A 14428-nucleotide genomic window follows, 5' to 3' on the forward strand; every position below is an offset into this window, starting at 1 on the left:
AATAAATGCAGTTACTGCATGTGAGCTGTGGCATCACAGCACCAGGTGGGGCTAGGTCATGCTGTAAGGTGGCCGTAGATCTTGGCTGCAAATGGCAAAGGCTTATTTCTTGTCCAACAAAGGTCAGGGGGCTTCGCTCAGCAGTTACCAGTGGAGATGCTGGGTCATCTACAGGAGGAATTGGGGTCCCCACTTGGGAGGCAGAGCACAGAGCCAACCACTAACATTTGCTTCTACCTGGAAGTGACATCCACTCACATAATTTTGGCTAAAGCAAAATCACAGGTTCACAGCTAATTTTGGCAATGTTTGCTAATTATTAATAATAGCCTGGTCCTGTTCTATGGAATTTTACTTTGCAAGACCTCTTAGAGAAGTTGTGGCTACTTTACAGGAACCATAAAAATGATTTGTTGCACAGAAAACTTCACCCTCCCTTCTGGGCTGGGCCAGTGGCCTGGGTTCCTGGTCTGAGAACTCATGGAAGCTCAGCAGATCTTGGAAACCTACCCTACTCTCACCCACCAAGGGCTTGCTAGAAGCGTGCAAGTAATTTTCTGTGGCTCCTCTGGCAAATCTCAGCTGAGTTGTCAGGGAAGGCTGGGACCTACTAGCCCAAGATATAACCTAGGGAGGTGGCAAATTCTGTGGGAAGTCTAAATGCTGGTTGCAAATGTGGATGAAGGGCTGTTCATTACACATGCATTATTACCTTTAGGCTCAGAATTCTGTCTACCACCCTTAAAGCCTGCAATTCAAGAAAAGCCTCTTTCCTCAGTTCTTTCAGTGAGCTGCAGGGGCAGTTCATTCAGCAAGGCACTAGAGATCTAAGCAACCATTGAAATGATGCAGAGTAACAAATCATAAAACAGGCTGGAAGAAACAAAACTTTTATTATGAATAAATTGTTTCAAAGGTTAATATTGCATTTTCAATATAAGGCAACACTGCACAGCTTCATTTCAAAGGATAAAAAAACACTTCTCTGCTAATTCTCAGACATGATTGAACTCTTAATAGAAGGTGAGGTTTATTTGTTTAGCCCTTTATTGGTGGCCCATTATTTCTTTTAAATCCTCCAGTAGAAAATGTTGCTAGTCTGATATGGCTGGGTTGGACTGCCAATTCTCTTCTTTTTTAATGTGCTTTCTTTATTCTAGATGACTGGGTACAATTTTATTGCATTTGGGAGGGGCCTGCACCCATACATTAAGACCAGTTCATCATTTGCTGGCCATTACAATTAAGACACATCAAAGTTAAAGAAAATCTGCATTGTCATATTTGACACAGGGGCACTCTTCTATTCATTGATCTCTTCTTCATCATCTTCAAAAGCTTCTTCACCATCATTGGCTGTAGCTTCTTGATATTGCTGGTATTCAGACACCAGGTCATTCATGTTGCTCTCCGCTTCTGTGAACTCCATCTCATCCATGCCCTCTCCTGTAAACCAGTGCAGGAAGGCCTTCCGGCGGAACATGGCAGAAAACTGCTCCGAGATGCGCTTGAACAGCTCCTGGATGGCTGTGCTGTTACCAATGAAGGTGGAGGCCATCTTGAGGCCTCGAGGAGGGATGTCGCACACAGCCACCTTGACGTTGTTAGGGATCCACTCCACAAAATAGCTGCTATTCTTGTTCTGGATAGCCAGCATCTGCTCGTCCACCTCCTTCATGGACATGGGGCCCCGGAAGACAGTGGCCACGGTCAGGTAGCGCCCATGTCGTGGATCACAGGCTGCCATCATGTTCTTGGCATCAAACATTTGCTGAGTCAGTTCGGGCACTGTCAGGGCCCGGTACTGCTGACTGCCTCTGGCTGTCAGGGGGGCAAAGCCGGGCATGAAGAAGTGGAGGCGGGGAAAAGGGACCATGTTCACAGCAAGCTTTCGGAGGTCAGCGTTGAGCTGGCCCGGGAAGCGTAGTGAGGTGGTGACCCCACTCATGGTGGCTGACACCAGGTGGTTGAGGTCTCCGTAAGTTGGAGTGGTTAGCTTCAGGGTGCGGAAACAGATGTCATACAGGGCCTCATTGTCGATGCAGTAGGTCTCATCTGTGTTCTCCACCAGCTGGTGGACTGACAAGGTGGCATTGTAGGGCTCCACCACCGTGTCCGAGACCTTGGGGGAGGGCATGACGCTGAAGGTGTTCATGATTCTGTCGGGATACTCCTCTCTGATTTTGCTGATGAGCAGTGTGCCCATGCCCGACCCTGTTCCTCCTCCCAGGGAGTGGGTGAGCTGGAAGCCCTGCAGGCAGTCACAGTGCTCACACTCTTTCCTCACCACGTCGAGCACCGAATCCACCAGTTCTGCTCCTTCTGTATAATGACCCTTTGCCCAGTTGTTCCCTGCACCGGTTTGTCCTGTAATAAACCAAAGAGTATAGCATGCAACTTAAATAGTGACACAGAAAGGAATTGCTCATGGATATTAATACTTTTAAATGGTGTTGGAAAATGTGTTATGAAATGATTAAATAATATGGTATTGGCCAGTCAGTGGGCAGGGAAATAGGCACCTCCCAATCCTGCTGGGGAGCACATGAATTAGTACCTCTTAAGACAAGTTCAAGTCCCATCAATTTTTAAAGTGGACATATGTTTTGACCAGGTAATTTCCATTTTTATTTTTAAACAGGTAATTCTCACACATGGTAAAATTCAAAGGGAACAAAATATATGCATTAATCTGTTCATTCTCTTTTGAATTTTCTGCATTTTGTACTATGTACATTTCCTTTTAGAAACAGTAATATTTTTCATGTTAATGGAGTCCCTCATTTATCATCCAGAATTACTGTTGCAAAATTTTCTGAGCACCAACTGTTTACATTGCACCTGTAATTACTCAGCTCAGGAAGTGATTCCTGCCCTCAAACTGTTTCCAGCCCAGTGGTGGTAAGGAAGTGAACATACCTGAAAGAATTTTGTATTTTTATCCAAATAGTTCAAGTAACTAGCAAGAGACCTTCTAGTTAGTCTGTTTTCTCACAATGGTGCATTTTCCCCACCTGCTTGTTTGTGTCTTACTTTATGGAAGAAATTTTGCATCTGAAAGGTTGACTCTTAAATTTAAGATCCTCTCAGCTCGTTTCATTATAAAATTGAAGGTCTATTGGCAGTGAAGTCCTCTTTCCCAAGCTGTATAAATAATACAGGATGTGTGTGTATGAAAAGCTGCACTTATAAAGAAGTGATAGAGAGGACCAACTGGGACTTACTTAGTTTTTGCTTTCCTATCTTCAAACAGAGCTCTGTAGCACTGAAAATACTATAAAACTAGATACCCCTCACACAGTTTTAAGTTGACATCCACTTTGTCTTCATAAATTCAAGAAGTTGTAAAGGACACAATTTTTATGTCTAGAGTACTAAAACTGCTCTCTTTTAAGTACAACTTACATCATTCTGTTACATGTATCCAACAGAGTATATAAAAATCAGAAATAAATTGTAAGTTGAAATTGATTGTTGTTCAATTCCTATGATCACAAGATGTTAAAAATACATTATAACTTTTTCAATTAGCTTATCTAAAGATGAATATTAAATATTGCAATAATGAGACAAAATTTGGCATCAAGTTTCACTTTTGATTTTATGTATATGTTGAAAAATATATATGCATATATGTAACATAAATATGTAAATGTGAATGAACTGTGTTCTAACAATGTCATTCAATTATTTGATCTTTGGAGTTACATGCCAAAAATCAAATAGTTGATCTATAATCACAGAGGCTTGGATACATGGGACAGACTGATGGCTGTCAGAAGGGAGCGTGGGAGGGGGGACTCGATGAAAGAAGGTGAAGGGATCAGCCAAAGAACATATGTATAAACTGTGGACACACAACAGTGTGGTGGTGGCCTGAAGGAAGGGGAAGCGGGGGCTGGGAGGAGGGCAACAAAGTGGGGAAAATTTGGGACATCTGCAATAGTGCCAACAATAAAAATAAAGAAAAAATAAAGTTGCTATGATCTTTCTTATTCTTTAAAAAAGTATTTTTAATCATATTTCCAGCCAAAAACTCACCCATGTTGAAAGCAGAATTGGAAATATCTAACTTGGATCAGTCATTCTTTCCTTCCGTTTCTGGGAGATACCCAAAAGGCTTTACCAAGACTTGCCAAATTCTAACTCTTTCACTGAAAGGCATTTTCTTTAATCCAATATACTTAGAGTTGGGAAAATGGAAATATTAATACCAGTACAACTTTGTCAATATGATTTTTTAATGGAATGTTTAAAAATATTTTTTAAATGTTTAGGTTGCAATTTTTGCTTATTTGAACTATACAAACTACTACTTTTATAATCTAATTGGCAAAGGCAGTCCTCATTAGAACCATCCTCCAACTAGACACAGTTAGGAAAACATGACTTTATTTTTAAATTCAAATAAAGAGGTCAACATGCATTTCAAGGAATATTAGGAGAAAACCACTGAGAACTATAAATTCTAGAGCATACTATAAGATAAACTTTGAAAACAAGATACTGTTATTTCTCATTCCTTTAACTGGTGAAAAAGAAATGTAATATATAGCTAAAATTGTAAGTTATTTAGCAAGCAAGGAAGGTTGTTAAAAAGCGCTGTATTTCTTTAGTGCTTTAGATAATGGGCATATCAAACTCTGGCGTTGAAAGGAAGAACCATGTATAAAAAAATAAATCCATTAGCACCCTGATCAGATTTTTCCCTCCATATTGAGTGAAAGAGACAAGGACACACTGCTAAAAGCAGGAGTTGGGTAGCTGATTTGATAGCCTCAAGTGGACAGAAGCGAAAGGAGACAGATGCCAAGGCCTGTCTATCCTTCTGCTCTGGGCCAGGACACTGCTGGTACTGCACTGTACAAACCTCTCCCCACTTACCTTTCAGGTGTTAACTTGACTTTAGCCTACACCCAGCTAGTGGTGAGAAACCACTGCCTGAAGACCAGCTTCTCTGCTCTGTATGTGGGCAGGTCCATACCTGATGCTGCATACCAGAAGGGGAAACTGAGGTAGGCAGCAGTGACCCCAAGCCTTCTTGAGACCAGCCTTGTGCTACGTCATCTAAGATGAGTAGATGGAGGGTTCTTGTGCACTACAGCGGGTGGGGGCCTCTCACACAGGTTTGCTGAGGAACACCAATGGGTTCCTGCATTGTACTCAAGGTTTTAATCTTGAGTAAATGAGTCATCTTAAATATCTTTGTATCTTCCATAGCACTTATCAGTGCCAAGCATTATGGTGTTAACAGAAGTCTAAAACAAGAAAAAAAAGGCCTAATCCTATGATTCTTCAGTAATTTATTAAATTATATTTTATTGGTTATGCTATTACAGTTGTCCTGCTTTTTGCCTCTCCTCCACCCAGCACCCTCCACTTCCCTGGGCAACGCCCCGACCATTGGGTCATGCATTTAAGTTCTTTGGCTACTCCATTTCCTACAATGTACTTGACATCCCCATGGCTATTCTGTACCTATCTATTTGTACTTCCTAATCCCCTCACCTCTTCACCCATTCCCCCACATCCTCCTCCCAGCTAGCAACCATCAAAACTTTCTCTGTACCCATGATTCTGTCTTGTTTGCTTACTTCATTTTTTAGATTCAATAGTTGATAGACTTGTGTTTTCCTGACATTTTATTGTTCATAGTTTTATCTTCTTTTTCTTAAATAAGCCCCCTTAATATTTCATATAATAATGGTTTAGTGATGATGAACTCCTTTAGTTTTTTCTTGTCTGGAAGCTCTTTATCTGCCCTTCAATTCTAAGTGATAATTTTGCTTGGTAGAGCAATCTTGACCATAAGTCCCTGCTTTCATGACTTTGAGTATTTCTTGCCAATCCCTTCAAGCCTACAAAATCTCTTTTGAGGAATCAGCTGATAGTCTTATGGCAACTCTGCTGTAGGTAACTGCTTTTCTCTTGCTGTTTTTAAGATTCTCTCATTACGTTTAACCTTTGGCATTTTAATTAGGATGTGTCTTGGAGTGGGCCTCTTTGTATCCATCATAATTGGGATTCTCTGTGCTTCCTGGACTTGCACGTCTATTGCCTTCAGCAAATTAGGTAAGTTTTCTTTCATTATTTTTTCTAATAGATTTCTAATTTCTTTCTCTTTCTCTTCTCCTTCTGGTACCTCTGTGTTGAATTGCTTAAAGTTGGATTGCACAGACTGTTTCCTTGTTTTTTGGGATTCTCTTTTCTTCTTGTTCTGATTGGTTGGTTTTTGCTTCCTTATGTTTCACATCATTGATCTGATTCTTAGCTCCATCCACTCTACTGTTGTTTTCCTGTAAATTGTTTCATTTTAATTAGTGTATCGTTCATTTCAGACTGGATCTTTTTCGTGATGTTGAGGTCCTCACTGTTTCTTGAGCATCCTTATAAATAGTATTTTGACTCTGCATCTGATAGACTGCTTTTGTTTAGCTCTTTTCCTGGAGTTTCAATCTGTTCTTTCATTTGGGCCATGTTTGTCTTTTTGGCTGCCTCCTTGTGTTTGTTTCTTTGTATTAGATAGAGCTGCTATGACTCCTTGTCTTGGTAGCATGGCCTAGTGTAGTCGGTGTCCTGTAGGATCCAGTGGCACAGCCTCCACTATCAACCAAGCCATGTACTCAAGGTATGCCTTTCATGTGGGCTGAATACACCCTCTCCTTGTAGTTGAGCCTTGGTTGCTGTTATCAGGTCAATGGGAAGGATTTACCTGGGCCAGTCTGCTGCAAGGACTGGATGTGAGCACTAGCCATCAACCTCCACCCTCCATGGAGGATCAGCTGTGCAGGGGCAGGGTGGTGGTACTCTGATGTGGTCTGTAGCTGTCCACTAGGCACACAGGCTCCGGGGTTTCCTAGGTGGTGCAGGCCACGGTCAGCCCCTTCCTGTGTTTTGCCTGGGGCCACCCTGCCTGAGCTATAAGCAATCTGAGATGGCTGCTACTTATGCTGGGCTTGGAGATTCCCAGATAAAGCCAAGCTGTGAATCTTGGCTGGCTGCTGCTAGTGCTGGGCCTGGGGCTCACTGAGGCCAGCTGTTGTTTGTTTCAGAGGATTTAGGAAGTTGTGAAGCATAAGCCAAAAGCAGCTTGGGTGGGCCCTAATGGTGGGTGGGGCGGAGTCTCTGGGGCTATCCAAGGCAGGTGTTTGTATTAGCCAGGTTGATGGAGTCTCAGACATGCACCAGCTTGCCAGCTCTGTGGAGGGAGGGTTTAGAAAAGGGACAATGATCCTCTGCTTGCCCTAATGCCAGACACTTCGGTTTCTCCCTGCATAACAATGGTGCCTTTCAAGCTGCTACCCTGGTGCTGGAGCTCAGAGGGAGTGAGTCTGAGTATGGGCTTTTTAAGAGGAACTGCTTGGGGCTCTAGAAGTTTATTCCACCAACTCAATTCCTTCTGGTTTTTGCAGCCATAAATTGTAGGGACTTACCTTCCTGGCACAGGAACCCTGGACTGGGGTGCCTGGTGTGGGGCTGGGACTCCTCACTCCTGAGATATCCCTTCTGAATTTTTATCCACCACACGTGGATGAGGGACCAGCGCATTCTGCTTCTGCACCCCTCAAACCAGTCTGGATGGATGTGTTTCTTTAATTCCGTAGTTTTCAGACTTCCATTCAGCTCAATTTCTGATGGTTCTGAGTGATGGTTGGTCTATATTTTAGTTATGATTTTGATGTGGTGTGCACAGAGGTGGACCATGTCTGTGTATACTACCATCTTGACTAGAAGTCCTTGATTCTTCAGTAATTTTAAAATGTATTGACTCCCTGGCCCATGTAACTTGGATGGAGCCTTGTCCCATGACAGAAGGGTTGCTGGTTTGACTTCTGGTCAGGGCACATACCTAGGTTGGGGGTTCAATCCCTGGTCAGTGTACAAATGGGAGGAAACCAATCAATGCTTCTTTCTTGCATTGATGTTTCTCTCTAAAAGCAATGAAAAAATATCCTCAGCCTCCCCCTGTACTTGTCTGTCTTAGCCCCACCTTACAAGTGAGCCCAGCCTCACTCCTGTGGTCTTTGCCCCTTTTGTCTGGTCAAAGGCACCAACGCAATTGGCATGGCAGGACCTATAGCTCAAAGTGAATGATGCAGATACATCTATTTAATAATAAACTATGAAAACAGTCCCTCTGAGCCTGCATCAGACCCTGTGGGCACTGGCCACTTCAGCCCCCTCAGGTGGCCATTTCCTTGACTAGCAGGTAACTGTTTTTACATTTTCTTCCCACACAGCTGGGTCACACAGTGAAACCTGGCTGACCACCTACTCTTACCAGGCTCAAAAGTGGTCACTGTCCTTCCTATGTCCCCACTAACTCCTGCCCATTCCAGCAGACAGCAGCATGGTCAGACCACAGCAGAGGCACTGGGACAAATAAACTTGGGGATAGCCTTATACTCGGGGTTAGCCGTGAAGCTGCGGCTCAGTGCAGAACTCTCACACCTGTACAAAGCAAAGATTGAGTGTAGCTGTCACAAAAACCCCAGGAATTATTTCATTAAAACAGAGTAGAAACTAATAACTGAAAACAAACAGGTGGCTTTAGGCAGATAGATAAGCATAGTAAATCAAGCTCACTGTAGCTGGTGTACAGAGATTCTGAACTTGACCCTTTTTCTTTCCTCAGCTCATATCATTCACTTGGCTTCCCCAATATTTATAGCATGAGTAGCCATGAAGTGTTCTCTGCTCTTGACAAAAGGAGGAAGCGGGTGGCTTCTGAAAATATTTTGCCACTGTCTCATAGCAACAGGCGTTCCCAGTTAAATATTTGGGGGTCATGAGTTGAACATCTTCTGTAATGCAATGTTGTGACATTAATCAGCAGCTCCAGACTGTAGAACTCAAGCCTGCAATCTCTGAGCTTTGGCAGTCAGGCTGCAACAGATCAGCAGGGTTTTCACAGAGTCCACCCTCTGGTTTACACCTAGCTTACCCCGAGGGATGGATTAATAAGTCTGAAGGTTGTATATGTGCCCTTTGACCTAAATTTTGAAGAAAAAGGTACAAGTGCAAAAAGAGGCTTAAAGGCAAGTTTACCTCTCTGGTATTTCATTTGCTTCTACAAGAACATTTCCTACCACCTAATAGGCATGATTGCTATGCAGGTAGCAATTTGTGAAGAAAAAGGTTTTTTTAAAGTATATCCATGTTCAAATCTCAAATGCAGGTAATTTTCACTTTTAGAATTATGTGTACTTCAAATCTGTTTTTTTTAAAGCATTTCAAACTATATCTGAAAAGAATAACACTGGTTTACTCTAATTTACCGACTCTGAAACCATGATCTAGAAAACCACAGTGGGATGAGCCACCTCCCATTTACAGACAACTCTGCCTCTTTGATTAACTGGAGAATGCCATAAAAACTGTTTGATTAACTCTTTGATTAACTGTTTAGCCAAACAATGCAATATGTTCATACATTCTCAATACCCCTCCATTCCACAAAATAAATGTACTATTTTAACAAAATAAGCATATTCACTTAAGCAATTCACAATTTTTGATAAAAAAGTGTCATTAAAAAATTACTATTGAATATTTCACATTAGTACAGTGTGTTAAAAATGTTAAATATGAATCAAAAATAGGTATACATGTTCTGGCAAGAAACAAATATGCAAGAAGTAATCCTGGACACAGTGTACATGTCAAATGTCATTTCTAACATTTTTTAAGGTTTACAAGGACAATAAGTTAGATCATTAATTGTTTACTATAGATCTATCTTAATTTGTTCTTAAACTTTTTGATTCCTATTTACTGACACCTAGAAAGAAGAGACCAAACCTTTCGTACACTCTCAATATTTAGTTCAAATAAATAAAGCTAAAGAAATCCTCCACAATTCCTGAAGCTGCTGCTCTGAGAAACTAGCTTATCACAACTTCAAACTTCAATAGTCTGTAATAATTCAATTATGTAAAAATCAGTTTATGGTTTTGACTCTCTTTAAAACCTCAAAAGCCCTGGCTGTGCAGGAGGAATGGCTGTTCCTGAGTAGACGTCTGGACTGTAAGAGGGAGAGAGTAAAGCAGAGAAGGTGCATGGCCTCTGGTGTCCTGCTAGAGACCTTCTCCGGAGAGTGCATCAACAGGTGCCTCATCCATGACATTTCTTATGACAGATTTAAGCCATGTAAAAGGATATGAAGAGTAATGTAATGAATATCTACTTACATACCACTGTTACATGAAGACCAATATAATATTTATAATTTAGAACATCTTAAATTTAAAACAATGTACAGTAGAACACATGATTTTTTTTCTTTCTCTCCAAAAGCAGTTGTGTGTATGTGTGTGTTGGATAACCTACCTCCATGGGAACAGGGTTCAGCAAGTTGTATTTTAATATTGTGTCTTCAGATTTCTTTATGTGTGAGTCCTGTTTATTTGTGCTTGGGGCCATAATGGTCTCTAGTTCAGTGAAAGGTAAAGAATATAAATGCTGTGGACCATAAAAACATTGGCAATTTAGGTTTTCTGATTTAAGAAAAGGGACACCAAAGTGCTGATCTATTTGAAATATTAAAGGTGGAAAAACCCTTCAACAAGTTGTTATCAAGAAATTTCACCTGTGCTTTTGGTTGTGTGGGTTGTCATGGTGATAGGAAAGCAGATGATACTGAGGACATATAAACTCTTTGTGAACGTTCATCTTCCTGAGTCACCTTTCTAACAAGTCACTGCCTGATTCTGCTACAGTGTAATCAGTTCATATACCAATAAAATCTTTCAAGATTCTGTATCGTCTTGCATACTTTGAAGTAGCCTTGACTCTAAAAACCATGGCTACAGGGTGATGGAGGCTGGTAACACTAACAGTGCCACTTTATTTAATTTTATATAGTTTTCTTTAGGAGTTTACAGAGGAGAAGGTAATATTATCACTTTTTTTTTATGTAGAAGAAGGGAGGGGTAGAGTTGCCCAATTGTGGTAAAATAAAACTTATATGGTAACAGTCTTTAGAAGGGAAGCAGAACATTTTGAAGTTTAAAAGATGGGCAATATTATTATCATATTATAATACTTTATGAAGGAAAAAACATTAATGTCTAAATTTTTTTAAGTAAAGAACTACCAGTATAAGCATTTCATTTAGAGATACAGAGGTTACTTTCCAATAAAAATAATATAAAAATTAAAAGAGGTGCTTTTGATGAGGCTGGAGACTGTTGATTTGCATTCTAAACTTTTGTGTGCCATGTGATGTTTTTAATCTTGCACATAATTTAATTTTGATGTTTAAAAAAAAGAAGAAGGAAAAAAGCAGGAAAGATGGAACCTACCGAAAATGAAGTTGTCAGGCCGGAAGAGCTGCCCAAAAGGCCCAGACCGCACACTGTCCATGGTGCCGGGTTCCAAGTCTACCAGGGCAGCCCTGGGCACGTATTTCTGAGCTAGAAGAGAACAAAGCCCACCCACAAAGGGTCACTTTCTAGTTTCTAAAGTAATGGAGTTCCTCAGAGCAAGTCCCACCAGCTCAGCTGCCTGGAATGTATGAAGCAGGATTTTATTTAGAATCACAGAATCTTAGCACTGGGAGAACACAATTCCACCCTTGCATTGTTCAGATGAGGAAACCAGCCCAGGCATGAATGAGCAGAGGGAGTTCCAGGAATAAATAAGCAGGGTGAGAAATCAGGTCTTCTGACTTCCTGCCTCCTGTATTTTCCAGTTCACCCTAATACCTCTTTCCTGTTGGTCAGTTTTGCCTTTTTAGTTCCATGGAAATAAACTGTATCTGTTGAGGCAAATTGCCATGCTGCTGTGATGGTCTTTCTGCTTTTTTGGCACCACCCTCACGTCCACACACAGGAACCCAAGCTACAGTCTGAACACCTCATTCCAGGTACCATTTCCCAAGAGACACTCTCATTTATGAGTGAGTGCTCCCTCCCGTGTAGCATTTTCATTGTAAGTACACTTTTGTGTAAGTTGGGCAATAAATTCTTCCCAGTGAGAATGAGGTTAATAGGATTGCACACAGGAAGTGCACTTCAACTCCTGTCCAGCTATGCACACACCCAAATGAAGAAAGGATGTAACTAAGCTGGACCAAGGGTTAACAGGAAGTGCAATGTATACTGGAATTTTCCTTATAGCTATCTAGAAATTTCATCTCCCAGGCCCTACTGTTCCAGACCTTTTGTCACAGCTGCTTAATGAATAAATCCAATGATTTCTGTGTCTTGTTCGTCTCAGCTCTTGTGTGGACAGGCGGCATGATTCCAAAAAACCAAAAGTAATTCTCTCTCAAAAATAAGTGTTCAGTGTAGAAGGGTAGCATCTGTTATTTCCTGGGCATTCTTTCAGTGTCTTAGCTTTTTCTTGTTTTAAAGGGCATGTGCCACTTCTATAATAAAAGACTTACAGAAATAATGTATACACGTAGCTACAATACATATGAAGATATCCAGGACAGGGGGTAATATTATTTCCAAACTGAGATAAACTACAGCCTGGATTTTCACCCAAGTCCACCAGGCAATTAATTACCCAGAACTGTCTAGTTTCAGTTTCCAGAGAATGTAGTCTTTTTGGAGGTCTGCAAAGGGCCAGAAAAGTCACGTAAGGGAGTATTTTTCAATTTTTTAGCCAAGAGCCTCCATTAGGAGGTCATCTTTAGCTGGAAAGAAAAAGTCTGGATATTACCAAGTTGATTTCACAACACTAATGGGTAGTCCGGTTCAAAAGCTCAGACCCGCGCGGAATTGGGCTGTTTGAACTAAACTGACAGCGCATTTCCCCGCCCTAGCGCAAGCAAGGGAGGAGCCTGGCATCCTGCTGTATCCCAGGTGAAATTTTCCTAGAGCAAACTCCCCTCCCGAGGAGGCAAACCAGGAGCGCCACGGGTCCAGGCGGAAAAGACTGGGAAAGGCTGGGGTCTAAGAGGGTGATGGCCGTGGTCCGGCGGGGAAGGGCACGGTCCGGGAGGGAGTGGGATGGCCGAGGTCCAGGAAGACGGTGGCCGGGGTCCGGGCAGGGTTGAACGCGGTCCCAGACGGGGATGGCCGCGGTCCTGTCTTGCCCGGATCCGGGAGAGGACTGGCGGGCTGGGGTGGGGAAGGGCGTGGTCGCGGGGGGGGGGCACCGCGGGGGGGCACCGCGGGGGGGGCACCGTGGACGGGGGGGGGGGGGTGGGAGGGCGGGGTCCCAGAGGTGGCGGCACGGACCGACGCTACTCACACGATGACTCATTGTAGTAGACGTTGATTCTCTCCAGTTGCAACGCCGAGTCACCTACGTAGCCTCCAGCCGGGTCGATACCGTGTTCATCGCTGATCACTTCCCAAAACTTTATGCAGGACACGCAAGGGTGACACACAGTCAGAACCCGGAGCTCCGGGCGCCTCCCCGCCACCCCTGTGGCTAACCCCAGGGCTGGCCGGGCCGGGCGGGCGGGGCGGGGGGGGGGGCGGTGGGGGGGGGGCGCGTGTCCTCGGCTGCCGAATTCCAGGCGTGCCTGAGCCTCCCGCGGCCGCTCCCAGCTACAGTGGGGTGAGGGCTACAGTGGGGTGAGGGCTACAGTGGGGTGAGGGCTACAGTGGGGTGAGGGCCCAGGGGCCCGGGGTTGTGACGCCCCATCCTCCGGGGCGCCGCTCCTCCAGCCCTTCCCGGGTGCGGCGCGGGGCAGTACTGGGCTCCAGGGACCGAGGGTCACAGAGCCCGCACCGAGGGTCCAGCCCAGACGCCCCAGGCCTGCAAGCTGCTCACCCGCAGGGAAGCCCGGCGCCCGCTGGCCCCTCGCCCGACCCACCTTGGTGCCTATCTGGTTCCCGCATTGGCCCGCCTGGATGTGCACGATCTCCCTCATGGCGGGCGCCGACTCTGCGTTGCGGGACCTCGCTCTTCTGACCTCGGGGGCTACTGAGAGCCAGCCGCACGCTCCTGGGACTCGACCCTCCTCCCACCTTCCACCTCCCACCCCCGGCCGCCCGGACCAATGGCTGCGGGCCTCGCCTTCCCCGGCCGCTACCCCGTGCCCCAGCGGTTCAGGGCACCTCCCTCCGCCCCTCCCTGCCCTGGCTCGTCTGCCCGCCCCCTGCACCCCAGCCCCAGGCGTCCCGGCCCCCGGGCCACGGCCCGCCCCACTTCGGCTCGCTCATCACAGGGTCTTCCCCACGGGCCGCCTTGAGCCTGCTCCTTCCCAGAAGGGACGAGTGACAGGGGACAGCTGAAGGACCTCTTGCGCAGGGAGCCAGGCCGGGAAGCGAGCGGGTCCCTAGAGCGCAAGCCGAGCGGGAACTTAGTCGGGAGGCAGAAGGAAAGGAGGAACAGCTCCCGCCCCTCCCCCACCCCATTTTGCAGCCTCGGTTGCTGATCCCCCTCGGTGGGAAACTGGAGACCCCTCGCCCTCCGGGACCCAGAGACTGTGGCGTCAAGAGTTCCCGCCGAGCCGCTGCGAGCAGGC

The 14428-nt window shown here is 44.6% G+C and overlaps 1 protein-coding gene across 1 annotated transcript; it reads right to left on the reverse strand.

Annotated features, from left to right (window-relative positions):
- Nucleotides 1-874: 874 nt before the first annotated feature.
- Nucleotides 875-13946, reverse strand: TUBB6 (tubulin beta 6 class V). Its single transcript, XM_045849612.1, has 4 exons — nt 13775-13946; nt 13204-13312; nt 11304-11414; nt 875-2367 (listed from the first exon to the last, which is right to left on the reverse strand). Exons 1-4 carry the CDS (start codon nt 13829-13831, stop codon nt 1304-1306), a joined length of 1341 nt encoding a protein of 446 aa, XP_045705568.1. The 5' UTR covers nt 13832-13946; the 3' UTR covers nt 875-1303.
- Nucleotides 13947-14428: the final 482 nt, after the last annotated feature.

This window comes from Phyllostomus hastatus, unplaced genomic scaffold, assembly GCF_019186645.2.
Source record: "Phyllostomus hastatus isolate PE091 unplaced genomic scaffold, TTU_PhHast_1.1 phas_contig_80, whole genome shotgun sequence".
NCBI classification, from domain to species: Eukaryota; Metazoa; Chordata; class Mammalia; order Chiroptera; family Phyllostomidae; genus Phyllostomus; species Phyllostomus hastatus.